The 27757-nt window shown below is 42.3% G+C and overlaps 1 protein-coding gene across 6 annotated transcripts in view; it reads left to right on the top strand.

Moving 5' to 3' along the window:
- LOC110528182 (inositol 1,4,5-trisphosphate-gated calcium channel ITPR1) overlaps positions 1-27757 on the top strand; it is a 192358-nt gene that overhangs the window by 71779 nt on the left and 92822 nt on the right. The window contains exons 35-40 of one of the 6 annotated variants that reach the window (XM_021610038.3): positions 6352-6472; positions 6878-7062; positions 7165-7313; positions 12149-12260; positions 17575-17610; positions 26498-26545. In XM_021610038.3, the coding sequence (XP_021465713.3) occupies positions 6352-6472; positions 6878-7062; positions 7165-7313; positions 12149-12260; positions 17575-17610; positions 26498-26545 (651 nt within the window). Of the gene's footprint in view, positions 1-6351; positions 6473-6877; positions 7063-7164; positions 7314-7933; positions 9113-12148; positions 12261-16610; positions 17024-17574; positions 17611-26497; positions 26546-27757 lie in introns of those variants that run through there. The other 5 variants (XM_090241404.1, XM_090241406.1, XM_090241407.1 and 2 more) reach the window with 5 other exon arrangements.

Here is a 27757-nt window from a genome sequence, read left to right as displayed (position 1 = left end):
CACCATGCCTCGCCATAGGGATGGTGCCAGGTTTTCTCCAGACGTGACGCTTGGCATTCAGGCCAAAGAGTTCAGTCTTGGTTTCATTAGACCAGAGAATGTTATTTCTTATGGTCCCAGAGACCTTTAGGTGACTTTTGGCAAACTCCAAGTGGGATGTCATGTACCTTTTACAGAGTAGTGTCTTCTCTCTGGCCACTCTACCATAAAGGCCTGATTGGTAGAGTGCTGCAGAGATGGTTGTCCTTCTAGAAGGTTCTCCCATCTCCACAGAGGAACTCTGGAGCTCTGTCAGCGTGACCATCAGGTTCTTGGTCACCTCCCTGAACAATGCCCTTCTCCCCCGATTACTTAGTTTGGTCGGGCGGCCAGCTCTTGGAAGAGTCTTGGTGGTTCCAGACTTCCATTTAAGAATGATAGAGGCCACTGTGTTCCAGGGGACCTTCAATATTGCAGAAATGCTTTGGTACCCTTCCCCAGATCTGTGCCTCTACACAATCCTGTTTTGTAGCTCTACGGACAGTTCTTTTGACCTCATGGCTTGGTTTTTGCTCTGACATGCACTGTCAACTGTGGGACCTTATATAGACAGGTGTGTTCCTTTCCAAATCTAGTCCAGTCAATTGAATTTACCACAGGTGGACTCCAATCAAGTTGTAGAAACATCTCAAGAATGATCAATGGAAACCAGATACACCGGAGTTCAATTCCAAGTCTCATAGCAAAGGGTCTGAATACGTATGTAAATGTATTTCTGTTTTTTATTTTTTAATACATTTGCAAAAATGTCTAAAAACTTGTTTTCAATTTGTGATTATGGGCTATTGTGTATATATTGATGAGAAATAAGTCAGTGGGTCTGAATACTTTCTGAATTTACTGTACATATCAATGGTGTACCAGCTAAATTGCAGGAGTATGAAGGGATAGGTCCATTCTATGAATTCTATTTCTATGATAGAAATGACACCCACCCTGTATTTAAGAGCATGTTGTATCTCAAGTGTTGGCGGGCACAACACAAAAACCTCAGATGTAGTGAAATAGGGTCTAAGCTTCAATATATGCAAATATGATTTTAAAAAAAATGACATCTGAGTTTATGCATTTTTAGATAATTGACATAAAAGGTTTAAAAATAAATACATATTACAAAATATTATTTTCAAGTACAACACTGTAAGCTTTTAAATGATATCACACTCAATGGTGTATCTTTTCCAGTGATGAAGACATGAATGTCTCGTGGTATGCATAATGGGTCAACTTTGATCACTTTTATTTTTATATATATATATATATTTTTAATATATATATTTTTTTGTGTATATAGATAGAGATAGAGAGATATAGATAGATAGATAGAGCTATAGATAGATAGATAGATAGATAGATAGATAGATATAGATATAGATATAGATATATATATATATATATATATATATATATATATATATATATATATATATATATATATATATATATATATATATATATATATCTCAGTTAAGAACAAATTCTTATTTACAATGACGGCCAAGCCCGGACTACTATCACGGCTGGATGTGATGCAGGGGACAATCACGGCGGATGCATCCTGAATTCAGGTCTAAAAATAAACATTTTCTGTGGGCAAACATGTATAGAAAGTTTTGTGTAAATCAAAAAAGGGATGCTGTCAAAAAGTGATTGATTTCAAATGTTTAAGCTATAGGCTCTTAAGTGATTCCTACCAATTTCTGAAAATGTAGATGGTGAATCACAGAACACTCACAAGGTGGGTGTGTGTGTGTGTGTGTGTGTGTGTGTGTGTGTGTGTGTGTGTCTCCGAGCAATACGGTTTTAAAATGCACCCCTTCTCTGAACATAGAGTGACGTACTGTCAGAGAACGCCAGTTCACGCCTCCTTCCCTCAGTTCCTTCAACCTCATTTGCCATTTCTGTCTTTCATCCTGGAACATGGAGTTAGTCATCATCCTAGCCTTAGAGGGCTGTAGCCTCTTGCTGTGACCGTCTGTAATGATTATCATGCCGTTTTCCTGTTGTACAGTCATATCCTTGGTAGACAACATGCAGTAATTGTTGATCATTGTGTTCAATGTCCATTCTTGTACTTCTTGGTAAACGGCTCGCTCTTCAATTCCTAGAATAGAAGACATTAGACCTTCTAGACCCCTCAAACTGAACTCTGGACCATGAAGGCAGTTCCATTGCATTTTTTTCCATTGTTCCCTTCCAATCATGCACTGATTTAGACCTGTGACACCAGGTGGGTGCAATTAATTGTCATGTAGCAGCAGGCTCCGGACCCCGTAGGGTATGAGTTGATTATTATGGGCATCTGCACCAGTGTGTAGAGCAAGGTTCCCCAACTGGTTGCCTCCTGGCCAAATTTGGCCCACGGGTGATTTTATTTGGCCCCCCAAGTTTTCTGAACAATTATTTAATTACATTTATTATTGTTGGACAGAATACTGTAAAGACACCAGCAAAATCAGCTGCAAGTGATTTTGATCATCTGTTCCAAAGTATTCCCACGCACAATGTGATCATATACAAATGTCATGTGATTATGTTTTAGTCTAATATTATATCTGTTTGGGGTTTTTACGGTCAATTTGCAGTCAACAAAATATTTATGTAATTATGTTCCGGCCCCTTGACCATCCGTTCAAGAAAAAAATCATCCCGCGTCTTAATCTACTTGATAATCCCTGGCGTAGAGACTGTAAGAGAGGTGAGATACCAGGTTATCAAGTGGCTTATCCTGAATATTGTCACTGACAATTATTTTATTTTCTGACTGCTTTCATCCTCTGCTGCAGGCCTCACTTTTGGGGAAAAGGATAGAGGTATTTTATTTACATTTATTGGAATGGGGACCACACACATCTGGGTGCTAATGTTTCGTGCGTGAGTGTGCATGTGCTTTTCCATCCCATTACCTCAGCTGGTGTTGGTAGGGTTAGACAACCTTAGCACAAATGCAATGTTTCCTCTCCAATTTTTGTCTGAATACAAACTATTTTTGTTTAGTCATGTTCAGTTGGTCTGACAGGGTGTTGTCACTGTGGTGTCACACAGGGGTTTGGGTGGGCTGGGCCAATATGACGGTGTGATGTTGGTGCTTGGTGTTTCACATGGGAAAGCTAACTGCCGCTAAACCCAGCAGTTTGATTCTTCACCTCCACCCTGCTGGCCTGGTTACAGGTGTTATCACCCCTCCCCCCTCTACCCTAACACAGTCAGAAGGGGGAGGGGTTTGTGGTGTAAGGTAACAGGTTGTGATTATGCAGCAGAATCTGAGGCAGATTTCCCATTGTGCCATCATGTTGTTTCAGAGGGTTAGGTGTAGAGGTCGACCGATTATGATTTTTCAACACCGATACCGATTATTGGAGGACCAAAAAAAGCCGATACCGATTAATCGGCCGATATTAAAAATAAATAAATATGTATTTGTAATAATGACAATTACAACAATACTGATTTAACACTTATTTTAACTTAATATAATACATCAATAAAATCTATTTAGCCTCAAGTAGATAATGAAACATGTTCAATTTGGTTTAAATAATGCAAAAACAAAGTGTTGGAGAAGAACGTAAAAGTGCAATATGTGCTATGTAAGAAAGCTAACGTTTCAGTTCCTTGCTCAGAACATGAGAACATATGAAAGCTGGTGGTTCCTTTTAACATGAGTCTTCAATATTCCCAGGTAAGAAGTTTTAGGTTGTAGTTATTATAGGACTATTATACCATTTGTATTACCATTTGTATTTCATTAACCTTTGAATATTGGATGTTCTTATAGGCACTTTAGTATTGCCCGTGTAACAGTATAGCTTCCGTCCCTCTCCTCACTCCTCCCTGGGCTCGAACCAGCAACACAACGACAACAGCCACCACATCGAAGCAGTGTTACCCATGCAGAGCAAGGGAAACAACCACCCCAAGGCTCAGAGTGAGTGAAGTTTGAAACGCTATTAGCGCGCGCTAACTAGCCAGCCATTTCACTTCGGTCACACCAGCCTCATTTCGGGAGTTGATAGGTTTGAAGTCATAAATAGCGCAATGCTTGACGCACAACGAAGACCTCCCGGCAAAACGCACTAAAGTGCTGTTTGAATGAATGTTTACTCGCCTGCTTCTGCCTACCACCGCTCAGTCAGATACTTAGATACTTGTATGCTCAGTCAGATTATATGCAACACAGGACACGCTAGATAATATCTAGTAATATCATCAACCATGTGTAGTTAACTAGTGATTATGATTGATTGTTTTTTATAAGATAAGTTTAATGCTAGATAGCAACTTACCTTGGCTTACTGCATTTGCGTAACAGGCAGTCTCCTTGTGGAGTGGAGTGCAACAAGAGAGAGGCAGGTCGTTATTGCGTTGAACTATTTAACTGTAAGATTGCAAGATTGGATCCCCCGAGCTGACAAGGTGAAAATCTGTCTTTGCCCCTGAAAGAGTCAGTTAACCCACCGTTCCTAGGCCGTCATTGAAAATAAGAATGTGTACTTAACTGACTTAGTTAAATAAAGATTAAATAAATGTGTGAAAAAATAATTTAAAAATTAATACAAATTTAAAATCAGCAAATCGTCACCCAAAAATACAGATTTCCGATTGTTATGAAAACTTGAAATCGGCCCTAATTAATCGGCCATTCCGATTAATCGGTCGACCTCTAGTTAGGTGTACATTTGATTTGTAATGGTGGAGACTTGATATTAAGTGTGAGTTGGAAACATTCCTGTTAGGTATACAATAGCATAGTTCTATAGACCTTATAGTATTATCTACACTGAACAAAAATGTAAATGCAACATGTAACAATTTCAAATATTTTACTGAGTTACTGTTGATATAAGGAAATAAGTCAATTGAAATAAATCAATTTGGCCCAAATCTATGGATTTCACATTACTGGGAATACAGATATGCATCTGTTGGTCACAGATTAAAACATTTAAAAAATGTAAAGGTAGGAGCGTGGATCAGAAAACCAGTCAGTATCTGGTGTGACCCCCATTCGCCTCATGCAGCGTGACATCTCCTTTTGCATGGAGTTGATCAGGCTTTTGATTGTGGCCTGTGGAATATTGTCCCACTCCACTTCAATGGCTGTGCGAAGTTGCTGGATATTGGCGGGAACTGGAACACCCTGTCGTACACATTGATCCTGAGCATCCTGAACATGCTCAATGGGTGATCTGTCTGAGTATGCAGGCCATGGAAGAACTGGGACATTTTCAGCTTCCAGGAATTGTGTATAGATCTTGCGACATGATGGTATGCATTATCATGCTAAAACATGAGGTGATGGCGGCAAATTAATGGCACAGCAATGGGCCTCAGGATCATGGTATCTCTGTGCATTCAAATTGCCATTGATTAAAATTCTATTTTGTTAATTGTCTGTAGCATATGCTTGCCCATACCATAACTCTACCACCACGATGGGGCACTCTGTTCACAACGTTGACATCAGCATATCGCCCACACGTCACCATACACGCTGTCTGCCATCTGCCCGGTACATTTGAATCCGGTATTCATCCATGAAGAGCACACTTCTCCAGTGTGCCAGTGGCCATCGAAGGTGAGCATTTTCCCACTGCAGTCAGTTACAACGTCAGACCCTGGTGAGGACGACGAGCAAGCAGATGACCTTCCCTGGGATGGTTTCTAACAGTTTGCAGAAATTCTTTGGTTGTGCAAACCCACAGGTTCATCAGCTATACGGGTGGCTGGTCTTAGACGATCCCGCAGGTGAAGAAGCCCGGATGTGGAGGTCCTGGGCGTGGTCACAGATGGTCTGCGGTTGTGAGACCGGTTGGAAGTACTGACAAATTCTCTAAAACGACTTTAGAGGCGGCTTATGGTAGAAGAATTTACATTCAGTTCTCTGGCAACAGCTCTGGTGGACATTCCTGCAGTCAGCATGCCAATTGCACGCTCCCTCAACTTGAGACATCTGTGGCATGGATTTGTGTGACAAAACTGCACATTTTAGTGGCCTTTTATTGTCTCCAGCACATGTGTAATGATCATGCTGTTTAATCATCTTCTTGATATGCCACCCCTGTCAGGTGGATGGATTATCTTGGCTAAGGAGAAATGCTCATTAACAGGGATGTAAACAAATTTGTGCATAAAACTTGAGAAAAGTAAGCTTTTTTTGCTTATCGAAAATTTCAGTGATGTTTTACTTCAGCTCATGATACATGAGACCAACACTTTACACTTGCGTTTTATATTTTTGTTCAGTGTAGTTGATCTGTGTTATAACTTAATATTATTATTATTCTCCCTCTACCTTCTCCCTGTCCTCAGACCAGACAGCCTGTGTTTGTTCAGCAGTTACAGGCAGTGTTCAGAGTGTATCACTGTAACTGGCTGGTCCCAGTTCAGAAGGGATCAGTGGAGAGCTGTATCAAGGTGCTGTCTGACGTGGGTAAGGAGGACAACACATTCCTAACACTAACCCCCAACACTGATTTTATCATCAACTAACAAAGACAACTCAAAATAATAAGTAGTTCTATGAACTACTCTGGTGTACAGTATGTATAGATTTAACATGTGTATATATATATGTGTATATATATATATATATATATATATATATATATATATATATATATATATATATATATATATATATATATATAACACTTTATTTATGTATGTTTTCAAAGAAATCCAACTTGATGTTAGTAATTTGTTGTTCTTTTGTTAGTCAAATCCCCTGATGAGGCAGTGGTATTATGATTGGGATGTACTCTAAAGATGAGTGTTGTATCATACTGCCTGTAAGACCTCTACACACACATTATTTGTCTTTCTTGGTGTGTGACAGCTAAAGGGCGAGCCATCGCCATCCCAGTGGATCTGGACAGCCAGGTGAACAACCTGTTTGTGAAGTCCAACAACATCGTCCAGAAGACAGCAATGTCCTGGAGAATGTCTGCCCGCAATGCTGCCCGCAGAGACTCTGTACTGACCGCTTCACGAGACTACAGGAACATCATTGAGAGACTGCAGGTGGGTACACTGTGTTTGTGAGTCCGTCTGTCCTTTTAAACGTGTCTCTGTCTTAACCCTCCCCCTCCCTATCTCCCTCCGTTCCTCACTCCCCCTCCGTAGGACATAGTGTCAGCTCTAGAGGACCGTCTGCGTCCGTTGGTCCAGGCTGAGCTGTCTGTTCTAGTGGATGTGCTGCATCGGCCAGAGCTGCTCTTTCCGGAGAACACAGACTCCCGCAGGAAGTGTGAGAGTGGCGGATTCATCTGCAAGTACGTGTGTTTACGCTAACAATCCCACCCCAACCCTATACAAAGTGTACAGTGTCTGGGATATTATATGGACATATGGTTAAAAAAAATAATAATAATATTGAAAACCAAATTGGCACATTGCCAATTCTTGATGAATGTATTTATTGGTTGGAGGAATTCATCCAAGCACTTCCTTCAGCTCTGTTCAACATGATAACATAACTTGCATGGTGAAGAGCAGGAAGCCATTGAAGGTGTTATGACCATATGAATAGATAGATCTGGTAGATTGATGGAAGCGGGATGTATACCTATATCTCCTTACTCTAACTCCAGGAGGATTGCTGCATTACATTCTGACTCTCCATCAGTATTAACTTCAGCAGTGTGCAGTCATTGCCAAAAGTTTTGAATGACACAAATATTAACTTTCACAGTGTGCTGCCTCAGTTTGTATGATGGCAATTTGCATATACTCCAGAATGTTATGAAGAGTGATCAGATGAATTGCAATTAATTGCAAAGTCCCTCTTTGCCATGCAAATGAACTGAATCCCCCAAAAACATTTCCACTGCATTTCAGCCCTGCCACGAAAGGACCAGCTGACATCATGTCAATGATTCTCTCGTTAACACAGGTGTTAGTGTTGACGAGGACGAGGCTGGAGATCACTCTGTCATGCTGATTGAGTTCGAATAACAGACTGGAAGCTTCAAAAGGAGTGTGGTGCTTGGAATCATTGTTCTTCCTCTGTCAACCATGGTTACCTGCAAGGAAACACGTGCCGTCATCATTGCTTTGCAAAAAAAGGGCTTCACAGGCAAGGATATTGCTGCCAGTAAGATTGCACCTAAATCAACCATTTATCGGATCATCAAGAACTTCAAGGAGAGCGGTTCAATTGTTGTGAAGAAGGCTTCAGGGCGCCCAAGAAAGTCCAGCAAGCGCCAGGACCGTCTCCTAAAGTTGATTCAGCTGCGGGATCGGGGCACCACCAGTACAGAGCTTTCTCAGGAATGGCAGCAGGCAGGTGTGAGTGCATCTGCACGCACAGTGAGGTGAAGACTTTTGGAGAGTGGCCTGGTGTCAAGAAGTGCAGCAAAGAAGCTACTTCTCTCCAGGAAAAACATCAGGGACAGACTGATATTCTGCAAAAGGTACAGGGATTGGACTGCTGAGGACTGGGGTAAAGTCATTTTCTCTGATGAATCCCCTTTCCGATTGTTTGGGGCATCCAGAAAAAAGCTTGTCCGGAGAAGACAAGGTGAGCGCTACCATCAGTCCTGTGTCATGCCAACAGTAAAGCATCCTGAGACCATTCATGTGTGAGGTCGCTTCTCAGCCAAGGGAGTGGGCTCACTCCCAATTTTGCCTAAGTACACAGCCATGAATAAAGAATGGTACCAACACATCTTTCCCGAGAGCAACTTCTCCCACCCATCCAGGAACAGTATGGTGACGAACAATGCCTTTTCCAGCATGATGGAGCACCTTGCCATAAGGCAAAAGTGATAACTAAGTGGCTCGGGGAACAAAACATCGATATTTTGGGTCCATGGCCAGGAAACTCCCCAGACCTTAATCCCATTGAGAATTTGTGGTCAACCCTCAAGAGGTGGGTAGACAAACAAAACCCCACAAATTCTAACAAACTCCAACTCCAACTCCACTGCCATCAGTCAGGATGGGGCCCAGAAGTTAATTGACAGCATGCCAGGGCGGATTGCAGAGGTATTGAAAAAGAAGGGTCAACACTGCAAATATTGACTCTTTGCATCAACTTCATGTAATTATCAATAAAAGCCTTTGACACTTATGAAATGCTTGGAATTATACTTCAGTATTCCATAGTAACATCTGACAAAAATATCCAAAGACACTGAAGCAGCAAACTTTTTGGAAATTAATATTTGTGTCATTCTCAAAACTTTTGGCCACGACTGAATACAGCTCACTGGCCATTCTTAAACAAGCCTACACCCAAACCTGTGGAATTCAGTTGACCACAGACCATGTATCTGAAGTAGTAGACGCCTCTCACTAGTGCTGTAAAGAGACCTCTATCAGGAAAAAACATACAGTATGTTACGTGTAATTTTTTTTACATTTATTTGTCATCCAATGGTTGAAATACATGCATAGTACATTGTACCTGTAACTTGGTTCTAAGCCTTGCTGACGTTTGTGATGACTTTGGGGTAGATCAATGTAGTGTCACACCACCTATGGTCTGTCTGCGAATGCATCATCGAAGAAGAGAGATTGCATTCATTCCGTTTGGTCATTATTGTTTAATCACTGTCAGCAGCAACACCAGTAGAACTATAGAAGCCCTCATTCTGATAACACTGTCTGGGGGTCATTTTTATACAGTACCTCAGTCATTACGTACGATCAGGTATTGCCTATATTTGGTGACACAGTTGTGTGAGGCTAAGGCCTTCACAAAGAGAACATTTGTGGATAAGATTATTGGTCGTGGGAAGAGTGAACCTGTTATCATGTGTCTGCCTGAATAATTTTTTTCACCTGACATCACCTGAATAGAAAGGTCCAATCAAAAGTGAATATTAACCAAATTAATAAGCTTCTACTTGCAATGACTGTGATATGTGATTGTTTTTTCCTATACAACTTTTTATTTTAGATTTGTTTTTGGCCCATTCAACTCTTGGGCGGACAAAAATAAGTTTTATATTTTTACATGTACATTCTACACACATTTTGCATGCATGGTAACATTCTTCTTGATCAGATAGCCCTTATACATCCTGGTGCTGTGTTGGGTCATTGTCCCGTTGAAAAACAAATGGTAGTTACACAAAGTGCAAACCAGATGGTTTGCTGTGGCAGCCATGCTAGTTAAGTGTGCCTTGAATTCTAAATAAATCACAGACAGTGTCATCAGTAAATGACACTTCATGCTTCACGGTGAGAACCACACCTGCGGAGATCATCCATTCACCTACTCTGCGTTTCACAAAGAGACGGCGGTTGGAACAAACATCTCCAAATTGGACTCATCAGACCAAAGGACAGATTCCACCAGTCTAATGTCCATTGCTCATGTTTCTTGGCCCAAGCAAGTCTCTTCTTATTATTGGTGTCCTTTAATAGTGGTTTCTTTGCAGCAATTGGACAATGAAGGCCTGATTCACACAGTCTCCTCTGAACAGTTGATGTTGATGTGTCTTTTACTTGAACTCTGAAGCATTTATTTGGGCTGCAATTTCTGAGGCTGGTAACTCTAATGAACTTATCCTCTGTAGCAGAGGTAACTCTGGTTCTTCCTTTCCTGTGGCGGTCCTCATGAGAGCCAGTTTCATCATATCGCTTGATGGTTTTTGCGACTGCACTTGAAGAAACATTCAAAGTTTTTGAACTTTTCCGCATTGAAGTAAAGTAATGATGGACTCTCATTTCTCTTTGCTTATTTGAGCTGTTCTAAGAAATTCCACAAATACATTTTTAACAAGGCACACCTGTTAATTGAAATGCATTCCAGGTGACTACCTCATGGAGCTGGTTGAGAGAATGCCAAGAGTTTGCAAAGCTGTCATCAAGGCAAAGGGTGGCTACTTTGAAGAACTCAATATATAAAATATATTTTGATTTAACACTTTGTTGGTTACTACATGATTCCATATGTGTTATTTCACAGTTTTGATGTCTTCACTATTATTCTACAATTTAGAAAACAGTAAAATAATGAAAAACCCTCGAATATACAGTACCATTCAAAAGTTTGGGGTCACTTAGAAATGTCCTTGTTTTTGAAAGAAAATCATAGTTTTTTGTTCATTTAAAGTAACATCAAATTGATCAGAAGTACAGTGTAGACATTGTTAATGTTGAAAATGCCTATTGTTGCTGGAAACGGCAGATTTATTTTCATGAAATATCGACATAGGCGTACAGAGGCCCATTATCAGCAATGTGTTCCAATGGCACGTTGTGTTAGCTAATCCAAATGGATAATTTTAAAAGGCTAATTGATCATTAGAAAACGCTTTTGCAATTGTTAGCACAGCTGAAAACTGTTGTTCTGATTAAAGAAGCAATAAAAGTGGCCTTCTTTAGACTAGTTAAGGATCTGGAGCATCAGCATTTGTGGGTTCGATTACAGGCTCAAAATGGCCAGAAACAACGACCTTTCTTCTGAAACTCATTAGTCTATTATTGTTCTGGGAAATGAAGGCTATTCCATGTCAGAAATTGCTAAGAAACTGAAGATCTCATACAATGCTGTGTACTACTCCCTTCACAGAACAGCACAAACTGGCCCTAACCAGAATAGAAAAATGAGGGAGAGGCCCCGGTGCACAACTGAGCAAGAGGACAAGTACATTAGTTGTCTAGAGAAACAGATGACTCAAGTCCTCAACTGGCAGATTCATTAAATAGTACCCGCAAAACACCAGTCTCAACATCAACAGTGAAGAGGTGACTCCGGGACTCCTCTGTCCAGTGTCTGTGTTCTTTTGCCCATCTTATAATCTTTTATTTTTATTGGCCAGTCTGAGATATGGCTTTTTCTTTGCAACTCTGCCTAGAAGGCCAGCATCCCCGAGTCGACCACTTCACTGTTGACGTTGAGACGGGAGTTTCGCAGGTAGTTTTTAATTAAGCTGTCAATTTTCATACTAAACTTATTTGAATGACTGTTAAGTCACTCTGGTTAGGAGTGTCTGCTAAATAACAAAAATATGAATGTGAATGTCTGTACAACACCACCACTCCAGCATGGTGTCCCCCAAACCCACCCATCCAGTCAATCCTCTTGTGACCTCAACCCCATGATGCCCCCATGATTAGTGACCCCATGGTGACCTTTGACCCTGTCTCTCCCCAGGCTGATCAAACACACCAAGCAGCTGCTGGAGGAGAATGAGGAAAGGCTGTGTATCAAAGTCCTGCAGACCCTCCGAGAGATGATGACCAAAGACCGAGGATACGGAGAGAAGGTAAACCACGAGCCACATCACACCTTACATCCAGCTGCAGCCCTGAACATCTAAGAACATCTCTTTCTTTCAATCACAGTTGGATCGATGAACAGTTCTGTCTAGTGTCTAACCTCTTTTTAGGATTGCTTACATTGTAATACTCATCAACCGATGTCTGGGTGTGTTATATTTATTCTGATGTGATATGGAATTATATGTGTCGATGTAATGAATACACACACACACAGCTTGGCCAAGCTAGACTGACCTCATGCATACGCCCAATCAACAGCCTAGATTGAAATTTGTATTACTTCTAAACAAAATAACTTTTTTGGTTTCTCATACGCTTACAATTATGTTTTTTTTGATTCTTGCTTGAATAGTCGCTAAGATTATATTGCGTTATGTAAAATAAATATTTTGGATGCAGCAGTGGCTGTTGGCTAGAATGCTATCACTAATTGATATATAGTGCCTTGCGAAAGTATTCGGCCCCCTTGAACTTTGCGACCTTTTGCCACATTTCAGGCTTCAAACATAAAGATATAAAACTGTATTTTTTTGTGAAGAATCAACAACAAGTGGGACACAATCATGAAGTGGAACGACATTTATTGGATATTTCAAACTTTTTTAACAAATCAAAAACTGAAACATTGGGAGACACCTGGGAGACACACCAAACGTGGAAGAAGGTGCTCTGGTCAGATTAAACCAAAATTGAACTTTTTGGCAACAATGCAAAACGTTATGTTTGGCGTAAAAGCAACACAGCTGAACACACCATCCCCACTGTCAAACATGGTGTTGGCAGCATCATGGTTTGGGCCTGCTTTTCTTCAGCAGGGACAGGGAAGATGGTTAAAATTGATGGGAAGATGGATGGAGCCAAATACAGGACCATTCTGGAAGAAAACCTGATGGAGTCTGCAAAAGACCTGAGACTGGGACGGAGATTTGTCTTCCAACAAGACAATGATCCAAAACATAAAGCAAAATCTACAATGGAATGGTTCAAAAATAAACATATCCAGGTGTAAGAATGGCCAAGTCAAAGTCCAGACCTGAATCCAATCGAGAATCTGTGGAAAGAACTGAAAACTGCTGTTCACAAATGCTCTCCATCCAACCTCACTGAGCTCGAGCTGTTTTGCAAGGAGGAATGGGAAAAAAATTCAGTCTCTCGATGTGCAAAACTGATAGAGACATACTCCAAGCGACTTACAGCTGTAATCGCAGCAAAAGGTGGCGCTACAAAGTATTAACTTAAAGGGGCTGAATAATTTTGCACGCCCAATTTTTCAGTTTTTGTAATGTTAAAAAAGTTTGAAATATCCAATAAATATCGTTCCACTTCATGATTGTGTCCCACTTGTTGTTGATTCTCCACAAAAAAATACAGTTTTATATCTTTATGTTTGAAGCCTGAAATGTGACAAAAGGTCGCAAAGTTCAAGGGGGCCGAATACTTTCGCAAGGCACTGTAGGCTGTGCAAGCCAAGCGCCACCACTATGATCAGTAGCACTGTCAAAGCTGCTGTAAAAAATGTGTTTACAATACTGCTTTGGTATTAAGGCATTATTTCTTTGACCGAATGGAAAACGTCTGTGTGAGGATCAAATGAGCAGGATCAAAAATGTTAGATGCAGATGTTATTAGCAACTTCTGGGGTAGCTAGCTAACTTAAGCTGGATTACCTAGTTAGCACCAATGCCTGAAAAAGCTTGAAAACAATGACCAGCAGAAACTGCAGTTATTTTCAATAATAGCTAGGCAGCCACTTGTGTTCCTATTGAAATCAAATTTCAGTTCATGAAAATAACTAGCTCGCTAGCTATTTGTACATCCCTTTCAATCTCCCTAGAGTCGTTAGACACACCGATGTGTAAGTCTAAGTTGCATAACAAAATAATTTTAAAATAACATCCGCCGGTGTGGCACTTCCGCATCTGCAGTGAAAGGTGGCAGAGCTAGAGCGGTGTTTGTCAGACCATTAGACATCCCGAAAATAGGTTTTCGGTCTGTAGCGTCCGAACGGTTTGACTGAACACGATGGTGTTGTCCGTTTTTCTCTTTGACCCATACAAGTGTCAGGAGACTCGTCTGAAGTCAGCACAGTCGATGTGCCAATTTCTGTTTAGTTGTGTCCGAACCGTTTGGGCTACAAACTAATGGGACCCCGCTGTGGAAACGGGAGTTTCTCATGATGGTGTTCTCCATTTTGCTATACGACCCCCACAAGTGTCACGGGATTCGTCTGAAGGTACCCGGTACTGGTATAAAAATAAATTGAAGTAATGAAGGTAGTTTTGTGCCTACCCCAAAAAAAGGGGTTAAATATGTATAAAAAAAATATATACTGAACCAGTCAAAAGTTTGGACACCTAATCATTCAAGGGTTTTATCTTTACTGTTTTTTACGTTGTAGAATAATAGTGAAGACATCAACACTATGAAATAACACATATAGAATCATGTAGTAACCCAAAAAGTGTTAAGCAAATCAAAATATATTTTATATTTCAGATTCTTCACTGTAGCCACCCTTTGCCTTGATGACAGCTTTGCACACTCTTGGCATTCTCTCAACCAGCTTCATGAGGTAGCCACCTGGAATGCATTTCAATTAACAGGTGTGGCTTGTTAAAAGTTAAATAGTGAAATTTCTTTCCTTAACCTTTCTAGGACTGGGGTTCCCACTAGCGGAAAGATACACCTGTTATACATGGAACTTTAGATAAACTTCTCCTTAATGCAACCGCTGTGTCAGATTTTTAAAAAACTTTATGAAGAAAGCAAACCATGCAATAATCTGAGTACAGCCTTTAGACAACAAAGCAGCCAAAAAGATACCCACCATATTGGGTAGTCAACATTACTCAGAAATAGCATTTAAAAAATTAATTTACCTTTGATGATCTTCATCAGAATGCACTCCCAGGAATCCCAGTTCCACCATAAATGTTTGATTTGTTCGATAATGTCCATCAGTTATGTCCAACTATCTTCTTTTGTTAGGGCGTTTGGTAAACAAATCCATAAGCGCGTTCAGGTCGCGCCGAACTTTGGACGAAAAGTTCAAAAAGTTCCGTTACAGCCCGTAGAAACATGCCAAACTAAGTATGGAGTAAGTCTTTAGGATGTTTTTAACATAAAACTTCATTAATGTTCCAACCGGACAATTCCTTTGTCTGTACAAATGAAGTGGAGCGTAGCTACCTTTCACGTGAGTGCGCCAGACCGAGGCTGTGGCACTCTGCCAGACCACTCACTCAAAGAGCCATTATGAGCCCCTCCTTTAGAGTAGAATCCTCAAAACAGGTTCTAAATACTGTTGACATCTAGTGGAAGCCTTGGAAAATGAAACATAACTAATATCACCCTGTATCTTCAATGGGGGCTGAGTTGAAAAACTACAAACCTCAGATTTCCTACTTCCTAGTTGGATTTTTTCTCAGGTTTTTGCCTGCCATATGAGTTCTGTTAATCTCACAGACATCATTCAAATAGATGTATAAACTTCAGTGTTTTCTATTCAATACTATAAATAATATGCATATATTAGCATCTGGAACAGACTAGGAGGCAGTTCACTCTGGGCACGCTATTCATCCAAAAGTGAAAATGCTGCCCCCTATCCCAAAAAGGTTAATGCGTTTGAGCCAATCAGTTGTGTTGTAACAAAGTAGGGGTGTTATACAGAAGATGGCCCTATTTGGTTAAAGACCAAGTCCATATTATGTCAAGAACAGCTCAAATAAACAGAGAATCATTACTTTAAGACATGAAGGTTAGTCAATCCGGAAAATTTCAAGAACTTTGAAAGTTTCTTCAAGTGCAGTTGCAAAAATCATCAAGCGCTATGATGAAACTGGCTCTCATGAGGACCGCCACAAGAAAGGAAGACCCAGAGTTACCTCTGCTGCAGAGAATAAGTTCATTAGAGTTAACTGCACCTCCGATTGCAGCCCAAATAAAAAGTAACAGACACATCTCAACATCAACTGTTCACAGGAGATTGCGTGAATAAGGCCTTCATGTTCGAATTGCTACAAATAAACCACTACTAAAGGACACCAATAAGAAGAGGAGACTTGCTTGGGCCAAGAAATACGAGCAATGGACATTAGACCGGTTGAAATCTGTGAGACGCAGATTAGGTGAACGTATTATCTCCACATGTGTGGTTCCCACCGTGAAGCATGGAGGAGGAGGTGTGATGGTGTGGGGGTGCCTTGCTGGTGATAATGTCAGTGATTTATTTAGAATTCAAGGCACACTTAACCAGCATGGCTACCACAGCATTCTGCAGTGATATCCCATCTGGTTTGCGCTTAGTCCCACTATCATTTGTTTTTCAACAGGACAATGACCCAACACACCTCCAGACTGTGTAAAGGCTATTTGACCAAGGAGAGTGATGGAGTGCTGCGTCAGATGACCTGGCCTCCACAATCACCCGACCTCAACCCAATTGAGATGGTTTGGGATGAGTTGGACCACAGAGTGAAGACAAAGCTGCCAACAAGTGCTCAGCATATGTAGGAACTGTTGGAAAAGCATTCCAGATGAAGCTGGTTGAGGGAATGCCAAGAGTGTGCAGAGCTGTCATCAAGGCAAAGGGTGGCTACTTTGAAGAATCTAAAATATATTTTGATTTGTTAAACACTTTTTTGGTTACTACATGATTCCATGTGTATTATTTCATAGTTGTGATGTCTTCACTATTATTCTACAATGTAGAAAATAGTGAAAATAAAGATAAACCCTTGAATGAGTAGGTGTGTCCAAACTTTTGACTGGTACTGTCTATATATATATATATATATATATATATATATATATATATATATATATATATATATATATATATATATATATATATATGTATATATATATATATATATATGTATATATATATATATATATATATATATATATATATATATATATATATATATATATATGTATATATATATATATATGTATATATATATATATATATATATATATATATATGTATATATAATTTATTTATTTATTTATTTTTTTCCTGAGTATAATTCCTAGATTTAGGACACTTTAAAACGTTTTTTGTGATACATTTTTTGACTCTCCTTTTTGCCTTTTATGACTGTTATTCAATGCTACACGCTATGGGCTTTAGTAGTAACGGACAAAATCAAAATCAATATTTTATCAAAACATTTATTTTATACCTAAAGAGGTCCAAAAAATCATCCATAGTATGACCATCTTGAAACAATTCCATATGTCCGCTTATCCTCCCTATGCTAACCAATCTAACCCTCCTCTCTTCTCTTTCAGCTCAGATCCTTTAATGATGAGATGGATATGCCAGAGGTTGTTCCTCTTTTTCTTCTACTTCTTGCTCCCTCTTTCACTTGTTCTGTCAATGTTCCTGTGGTCTGTGGTTGTGTCTGTATGTGGTGGTGATACGTGTCTGTAGGTAGTACGTCTGGGCTTGTAGTGGTAGTTCTGGTTTGCTTTCCCTCTCACCCTCCCATTCAGTAAGTAAAGCTAAGTGTGTGTGTGTGCATTACCCAATAGTGTTATGCTGTTCCAGTGTCCCATGCTGGTAGGGCAGGCTGTCAGTGTGTTTGGACATACCCAGTCTCTCTAAGGCCCCTTTGATGGCGGTGGAGGCCACAAGAAATCTGAACTTATCATGAGGGTCCTCAGTTGTTCACAAGTTTGTGTACCCACATGCAATTTGTGCAATTATACACATTTTAGAGAACACGTTGCAGTTTTAAAGCAAGTTTGCGGCAATTCTACACATTTTTCCATGGGGCAGAGAGAATATTTTGCAATATTATAATACATTTTATGCATTTATACTAATTTCCTGCAATTCTACACATTTTGCCATAGGGTAGAGAGAAATGTTTGCAGTTTTTAATGTGATATCTGAGTGAGACTGACTAACAAAACCAACGGAGGGGCCCTTTTAATTCCCCCCCCCCCCCGCCCTTTTAATTCAACCATGAATACTAATTTTAGGTAAATGTTTTGCTGACATGGGCTGATATAATAGAAAAACTGTTGGTGCACCTTGTGTGTTCTACTATTCTAACTCACCACAGTAGGTTGAGTTGTTTTAATGTATTTTTTTATAGGGCCTTCAAAAGGGCTGTGGAATGTGTGTACATGGTTCATTTAGGAACGTCCCTCCCTATTTCCCCAGAAGGATGAAGGGAGCTTTCAGGAGGAGCTTTAGTCAATGATACTGCAGCAGGACCAGGAGTATTTCCTAGGGAAGAACTGCAGGGAAATGTTGTTTTACAGGATCAGCATAGTAGTACGGCTCTCCTGGAGCAAATTAGAGTTAAGTGCCTTGTTCAAGGACACAAATCAACAGATCTTTCACCTTGACTACTCGGGTATTTGAACCAGCAACCTTTCAGGTACTGGCCCAACGCTCTAACCGCTAGGCTACCTGCTGTCATAAGAGGAGAGTTTAGTATAACTTCTGATACTGTCTGTTTGACCTATAACAGGAATTTTGGACCAGTAATGTTGGCTTCTCATGTGTGTGCCATTTATTTACCTTCTCTTCTTTTCGCAATTTCCTGATTTTAAGTTTTCCTTAATCTCCATTATCTACCTTTTCAGTGTCTTCCTCATTCTACGTGAGGTCTGGGCTTTCTGCAGGATGTCAGTAGGGGGCACTGTGACGGTATATCTAGGACTAGGAAGGTGTGCGGCTGTGTCCTAGTTTTCCCTGCCTGCAAGTTGCACGATTCCTGGGCCGCTGCCAGCTCTGGGGCGATGGTTACATAACGACCGGGCTGGCTTTTTTTATTTTTCCTGGAACTCAGCCTGCCTCTCTCTCCCTCTACCTGGAACCCAGCCTGCATCTCTCTCTATATCTCTCCCTGCCTCTCTAAACCTCTCGCCCTGCCGCTCTCTCCCTCTCCCTGGAACCCAGCCTGCATCTCTCTCCCTGCCTCTCTCTCCCTGGAACCCAGCCTGCATCTCTCTCTCTCTACCTCTCTCCCCTCCACTGATGTGTGACCTTCAGAAGTAATAGCCAATAAAAGTGCGGAGGAGCTGTTGTCCCAGAGACACTGGCTTTGCCTTTGCAGGAGGGGGCTATAGGGGGTACAGGGTCGGATGGTACAGGGCCTGGGGCTATAGGGTGCACAGGTTCTGAGCTATAGGGCGTACAGGGTCGGGGATACAGGGTCGGGATATAGGGCGTACAGGGTCGGGGATATAGGGCGTACAGGGTCGGGGATATAGGGCGTACATGGTCGGATATATAGGGCGTACAGGGTCGGGGGCTATAGGGTGTACAGGTTCTGGGCTATAGGGCGTACAGGGTCAGGGGTACAGGGTCGGGGATATAGGGCGTACAGGGTTGGTGTATATAGGGCGTACAGGGTCGGGGATATAGGGCGTACATGGTCGGGGATATAGGGCGTACAGGGTCGGGGATATAGGGCGTACATGGTCGGGGATATAGGGCGTACATGGTCGGGGATATAGGGCGTACAGGTTCTGAGCTATAGGGCGTACAGGGTCTGTGGTACAGGGTCGGGGATATAGGGCGTACATGGTCGGGGATATAGGGCGTACATGGTCAGGGATATAGGGCGTACAGGGTCGGGGATATAGGGCGTACAGGGTCGGGGATATAGGGCGTACAGGGTCGGGGGCTATAGGGGGTACAGGGTCGGGGCTATAGGGGGTACAGGGTCGGGGGCTATAGGGCGTACAGGGTCGGGGCTATAGGGGGTACAGGGTCGGGGCTATAGGGGGTACAGGGTCGGGGGCTATAGGGCGTACAGGGTCGGGGGCTATAGGGCGTACAGGGTCGGAGGCTATAGGGCGTACAGGGTCGGGGGCTATAGGGCGTACAGGGTCGGAGGCTATAGGAGGTGCAGGGTCGGAGGCTAAGCGGTTACAAGGTCAGAGGGTATAGGGGGGTACAGGGTCGGGGGCTATAGGGAGTACAGGGTCGGGGGCTATAGGGCGTACAGGGTCGGGGGCTATAGGGCGTACAGGGTCGGAGGCTATAGGGCGTACAGGGTCGGGGGCTATAGGGCGTACAGGGTCGGAGGCTATAGGAGGTGCAGGGTCGGAAGCTAAGCGGTTACAAGGTCAGAGGGTATGGGGGGTACAGGGTCGGGGTGGGGTGTATACAGTACAGCTATCTACAGCCTTCCCTATCCACACCTGTTAAGTGCCCCTCCCTCCCTTCTTGCCGCCAGCTCTGATGTAATAACAAGGCAGTATTGAGGAAAGCAAGCCAGACAACCTCGCACACTCTACCTTCTCTAGCCAACGTTTCTCCCTCTTTCTCCCTGATTCCTCCTCTCTCTCCTTCCTTTTCCCCTTCCATCTCTTAGCTTCTTTCAAATGTCATTCACAACATCCCACCTTTCTCTCTTTCCATTTTCTCTTTCCCCTTTTCTCCTTTCCTCTTTTCTCCTTTCCTCTTTTCTCCTTTCCTCTCTCAAACATAAAGTCCTGCACACTCACACTGTGTCTGTAGCCTACGTGGAGTTAGAGTTTTTTTCTGTGGCGTTGTAGTGTGTTGGAGGTGATCCTCACACCGGCTGGGATTCTTTAAAATGTATTTTATTTCACCTTTATTTAACCAGGTAGGCTAGTTGAGAACAAGTTCTCATTTACAACTGCGACCTGGCCAAGATAAAGCAAAGCAGTGCGACACAAACGACACAGAGTTACACATGGAATAAACAAGCGTACAGTCAATTACAATAGAAAAAAGTGCTTGTGGCTCCTCTCCTTTCACCCTCTACTCCTGTGAAAGTGGATCTCCTCGGCACCACTGAGGCAGAGCAGGAGAATGTGAAACATGTACTGTTTGTTACTTTATGCGCTGCGCTCAAATATGTTTGTAGTACTCCTCAATTCTGTTCCAACTAACAGGGGTGATCAGTTTTGTTTCAGCCCAGCACTAACTACAGACAACTGATAAAATAATGAAAACACTTGAGTAAATGAGGGATAAAAGTATATTGAAGCAGGTGCTTCCACACAGGTGTGTTTCCTGAGTACCTGAGCAATTACCATCCTATCATGCTTATTGTCATGTCTAAAGATGCCCAGTTGCCCATTATTTTGGCTACCATGGCTAGAAGAAGAGATCTCAGTGAATTTGAAAGAGGGTTAAAAGGGTGTCTGTGTGTCTGTTACCAGATCTCAACCCAATGGAATGCTAATGGGAGATTCTGGAGCGGTGCCTGAGACAGTGTTTTCTACCACCATCAAAAAAACACCAATTTATGGGATTTCTTGTGGAAGAATGGTGTTGTATCCCTCCAATAGAGTTCCAGACACTTGTAGAATCTATGTCAAGGTGCATTGAAGCTCTGCTGGCGTCTCATGGTGCCCAACGCCCTATTAAGACACTTTATGTTGGGGTTTCCTTTATTTTGGCAGTTACCTGTATCTCGATTCAACACATCAAGGGCTTCAATATTGATTGATGTTGGTTAGGTGAAGACGAATGTTTGTCAGTGTTAGGCTAGAACCCTGTGGGTTGACTGGGTTCCCCTGAACCAGGATAGGAAACCACGCGTGTACACTTCAGTGATTGACGGTTGAATGAGGTATTTCATAATGTACCGTATGGACCAACCTTAGCTTGGCAACTGATAGGTGAGGTCGTGACTGCAGAGTACACGCACATTCACATCGTCCTCCGCCTGAGCTGGGGCCTGGGTTGCCTCACTCAGCTTGTTATGTAAGGTAGTGGAGTTGGCTCCACTGCAGATTGCCAGGTTTTAAAGTCTTCCCTTAACACCTGGGCCCAGGATTTAAAGAGGAAGGCAAATCAGTTAGAGAGACCTGAAGAGTCTAACATCACAGGGCAGTCCGATACAAATGTTGTACAGCAGATCTGATACTCATGTAGAATAGAGAATTGTATCAGCTCTATACATCACATATCCATCTGCCACGTTCTGAATTATTATTTTACCTTACTAAATAGGTCCCCATATGGTTAACCAAGTACGAAGGTAGTTCCAGACCAGCCAATTGTTACCAAAAGTTGACACTCACTAGGCTGGAACTCACCTTGGCTCTAGATCTTGGGTGGTACATGTTTGAGGAAAGCAGGTCAGTTGCAGTGAAAATGACAGAGCAACATACTATTTTAATTAGGTTCCCTTGATGTCCTTATGGTGTTTGGACACAGTGAGCAGCCAAGTGGTAAACCCCAGGATCCATTTCGGTCACAACGAAACTAAACATGACTCCGTCTCCCTCCGCCTGCTAAAGCACAAACACATGGACGTGTACACCCCCCCCCCCCCCCCCCCACCGTTCATAAGCTTGCGCGCGTGTGTGTGTGTACACGTAAAACTGTACGTGTGTGTTTCCTCTAATGGGGAAGCTGGAGATTTCAGAGACCGACAGCAGGGGCTTGCCGCGGGGAGATTCCAACTCGGTGGAACGGTTTTTGAAGAGGATGTGGTGAGCATGAGGAGTTGCTGTGCGGTCACTGTGGTCGGCCCGTGGGCGGTGTGGAGAGGGAGCAGATCTGCGTGTCGGTGGCTGTCTGGCTTTGATGTGGTCACGGTGGGGGAGGATGGTGTAGCCACTTCTGACTGTCTGACTGAGCTGCAGTAGGACAACCCTGCCTCTGCTTCTCTACTGGGACACTAACAGAAACCCTAACCCGAATTGTAACCATAAACCTAACCCCTACGCTTAAAATAGCCTTTTTCCTCATGGGGATGTGAGAAATGTCCCCACGAGGGATACTTTTTTCTTGATTTACTATCCTTGTGGAGACTTTGGGGGATTTTCATTACCCCCAAGGATAGAACAACCCCTCCTACACCTACAGCCCTCTGGTTATGGCAGAGCCCCTGTGTTGTCCTGTCTGACCTTGTTTCAGGGGGACCCATGGTTGTGCTGGCAGAGCTGTCTGACCTTGTTTCAGGGGGACCCATGGTTGTGCTGGCAGAGCTGTCTGACCTTGTTTCAGGGGGACCCATGGTTGTGCTGGCAGAGCTGTCTGACCTTGTTTCAGGGGGACCCATGGTTGTGCTGGCAGAGCTGTCTGATTATGTTTCAGGGGGACCCATGGTTGTGCTGGCAGAGCTGTCTGACCTTGTTTCAGGGGGACCCATGGTTGTGCTGGCAGAGCTGTCTGATTATGTTTCAGGGGGACCCATGGTTGTGCTGGCAGTGGCCCAGTGTTGTGTTTTGTTGTTTTATTCTCTGTGTTGTTTTGGTGACATATGGGCTCTCTAAGCTCCCGTGTGTCACTAGTTCAGTGTCCTGGTTCCCTCCTGAGCAACATTATGTTAACCCCCTCTCTCCCTCCCCCATCCACACCTCCCTCCACTTCCCTTCTAGTGTTTCTTAAGTAATGAGCATGATTTCATGGAAGCCTGGTCCTACTCCGAGCAGTTGTAGCTAGCTACCAGGAATTACGAATGTAGATACTCTATTTGGATGATTAATGTGTAGCTAGGGTTGCACATTTTGGGGAATATTCAGAGGTGGAATCTTTCCGTGGGAATTAACGGGAATATATGGGAATTAATGGATATAATGCAAATTAATATTAATGACAATTAAATCTAGATGTTTGTTACATTGGATATATTTACCATGTCATATGGAGACTGAAACATAAACCTTTTACCTTATCATAAGTAGGCATAATTGCAAATTATTAAATCCTTCCAATAGAAGAAAAAAACACGATTTAGTTACGAATTGAATTTTAATTAAATGAGTTGACTCTTCACATGGGATGATTTCACTGAACAACAAAAGAAAGGCAACATTGAATGATCCCCAATGATCCCAAAACCTTTCTCAAAATACATCTGTAAAATTATAGTCTAGAAACTAAAGCTTTGGTTGTCTTCCACTCAGGCTTCCATGTCTTCTCCCTGGACCTCCTCAATGTCCACCTCTTGATCATCAGACTCTGAGAACTCATTGGCACTGTCACTTTCCAACCTTGTTGAGGAAGGCTCATTGTCAGGCTCAAAAAGCCTCAGATTTGCCCGGATGGCCACCAATTTTTTAACACTTGTATTGGTCAGCCTGTTGCATGCTTTGGTGTGTGTGTTCCCAAACAAGGACCAGTTGCACTCTGAGGTGGGTGGTGGGATGTTGGTGGGATTTGGAGGATGATGGAAGCAACAGGGGAAAGAGCCTCAGATCCACAAAGTCCCTTCCACCAGATGGCTGATGAGATATTTGGCATGACTGCCATATTGCATCTCCATCCCAAAGCCCTTGCTTGGAAGTGTACATCGCCAGACTGCCAAGAGCTGCTACTTGATGACCCGTCACATACCTAACCATTTCCTTGGCTCTTTTGTAGTGTATCTATTGTTTTCAGTGCCATGATGTCCTCAAGGTGCAGATTCAATGCATGAGCAGCACAGCCAATGGGTGTGATGTGAGGGTAGGACTCCTCCACTTGAGACCAAGCAGCCTTCATGTTCGCAGCATTGTCTGTCACCAGTGCAAGTACCTTCTGTGGTCCAAGGTCATTGATGACTGCCTTCATCTCATCTGCAATGTAGAGACCGGTGTGTCTGTTGTCCCTTGTAGAATACTGGTTGAGGGGTGGAGGTGATGTAGTTAATTATTGCCCACGAACATTCAACCACCCTTCAGAGATGATTGCAATATAGTCTGCTTTCTCTATGATTTGCTTGACCTTCACTTGAACTCTGTTGAACTCTGCACCCAGCAAATAAGTAGATAAAGGATGTCTGGTTGAAGGGGTGTATGCTGGGCGCATTTCTCTGACTACGTTCCTCCATTGAGTCAAAAAAAACTTCTGATTCCAGGAGGACCATAAGTTGTTGCTATCGATAAGGTGTCTGATTCATCATTTTCACCTCGAAAAGAAGTAGAGGGACTTTTGTCAAAGGTTGCTTGTTGTGGGCGGTGAGGGAACTTCATGCACTTGGCCAGATTATTCTGCATTCTTCACATATGATTTGGCACAGTATTTGCAAATGTACACCGCTTTTCCTTTTACATTAGCTACAGTGAAATGTCTCCACACATCAGATAGTGCCCGTGGCATTTTCCTGTAAAGATTAGAAAAAAATTAGAAAAAACCCCAAATACAATTCCATGTACAGCTAAATAGTTAAGCAGTTCCTTTGTAAGATAACTCCTTTGTAAGATAATTTTTTTTTTAAATGAAACATGTATGGAAACAGGTGAATTAACACTCCTCAGTTAGCAGGCTCAAGCAAGCTAAACCCCACATGGTAGCAATAACTAACTTGCAGAAATTGTTTTAAAGGTAGAAAGGATTTAAACACACTTTGCTGTAGGCTACTATTTATTATTTAACAAAAAATCATGTATGTCATATAAAATATTTTCACCCCACCCAGTATTGTAATCAAAACTTACCAGAAAGCATGTAGTCCTTGGCTCAGACAGTGTAGTAGTGTGGGCTCAATAGCATCTCATTAGTGTGCAAGATCTTGAGAATCAGCTGAACATGTGATGGAAGAATGCACTGTGCATGCAGAGGGTTGCAATTCCATTGAATTGGGGATAGTTTAACCAAAATATGCCACAAGACCTAGAATTGCCTTGTGGATCCCACAAAAAAAGGTTCACAGTTATAAGCTAACTTTTTGATGAATTTAATCAAAATTCCCCAAATTCCAGGGCTTAACTTCCCATGGAAAATTTCTGGGAAAATTCTGGAAATTTACAAGAAAGTTTCCAACTCTTTGCAACCCTATGTGAAGCACATAGCAGAAGTGACCTGGGATCCTATCAAAGCAAAACCTCAAGTGTAGCCCAGTGTTTGTTTGCTCATCTCTCCAAAAGGGCAAGGGTCCATTTAAGAGCGATGAGAACCATAGATCACTTTTATTTGTGCATATCTATATTGGACAGTAGTACTATGGCATACTTTGCAGATTGAAATTGGGTAAGTTGTTAAGTATAGTGAACTGTTGATTTTCTCCTTCACTTTTCACTTCCTGATTAATAGTCATCCTCACCGCTGCTGACCCCTCCCTTTGCTTTGACCCCTCACTAACTTTCACACCACCCTGCTCTAACCCACTGTTAATGGCATGGCACAGCACAACCCTACACCTTAACGTCCATAATGAATGAAATTATTAATAAGTTGTTAACTATGTGTCTCTGTATGTTGGCCATACAAATGCTGCATGAGGACTAACCCTGCATTTGTTTCTGTTGGCCCGCTGTGCTGTACTAACCCACCTCACTGCACCAGCAGCTGGATCTCAACCAGCCACAGAAAATACTGGACGACCAGAGGAGGGTAGGTACTAACCCTGACCGTAACATGAACACAACCATAAACCATAAACCATAAATCCTGAACCCCAACTAAAACCTAAACAACTGGAGGACCCTAACATGAACATAACCATAAGCCTAAACATAGTTTCAGAGGAGGACAGGTAATTCTGAACCTAACCCTAACAGAAACCCCAACACTCATTCTATGATGAAGACTGACCCCTGAGATTGTTAGGCTTTCACCCTAGCCTGAACCCTCAACCTGTCACTGAACTCTACAGATTGTTTTTACTAACCCCACTGCAGCCCTTTCCCTACAGTTGTGGTTAGCTGACTTGGTGCACATCATACAGTATAATCATTGTTGACTTAATGTGTCGAATAGATCAGCTTGTATTTCAGTGACTTTATCATAACAGTCTACAATACTGACTGGGTAATGCTACCTAGCACAGCCAAACCAACCTAAACAACATATGTTACCTTCCCACCTCCACACACTTGTCTCCAAGGAACCTAGGAGTGGAGGTAAAGGATGTGAGCTCATGTTTGTGGAATGTGATTGGATGATTGGCTCTCAACGTATGATTGTGTAGCTCATTTCACACAATGCCCATTCGTCTGCCTCCTGCAAGTGACAGTAAGGTTCTATTCTCTATGGTGCTGATGCCGACAGGTTTCTGGATTAGTCATGGCGATGGTGTGGGAGGGATGGCCCCCCTGCTGGCCTGTCTGAAAACAGCTAGGACCCAAATTCCCGTCGTACTTCTACCAGATATAACAAGCTTGATGACTGATCTTTACCTGTGTTATTGGTTGTTTATTCAATACGTGAATGAGAATGTCGGGAGAGTAATAACACTATAGACATTTAACAGATGCTTTATCCACAGAAACATAGGTGGCCCATGCAGGTATCAAACCCATAACCCTGGTGTTTTCAGAACCCTACGCCAACCAAACCAAACTAGGCATCGGAACTCAACTCTAGTCTTCATCTTTGCGAAACTATACTACTTAAGTGCAGTTCATGCACACAATGTTTATTTGGATTGGCCCTGGCAGTCTACCTCACATCCCTTCTCTCTTCAAACTCCTTTAATCAGTTCAAGTGGGCCTCATTGACATGATGATGGAGATATGGTGCACATAATGTACACTGTATGATACACTCCCTCTCAAGTCTCTTACATCATCACACTAATACTCCACCATTTCCCTCTCTCTGAAG

Source organism: Oncorhynchus mykiss, chromosome 7 (genome assembly GCF_057628025.1).
Source record: "Oncorhynchus mykiss isolate SJ-2025 chromosome 7, ASM5762802v1, whole genome shotgun sequence".
In the NCBI taxonomy this organism is placed as follows: domain Eukaryota; kingdom Metazoa; phylum Chordata; class Actinopteri; order Salmoniformes; family Salmonidae; genus Oncorhynchus; species Oncorhynchus mykiss.
The sequence above is the reverse complement of the archived record's forward strand: the minus strand, read 5'-3'. Positions and strand labels throughout refer to the sequence as shown.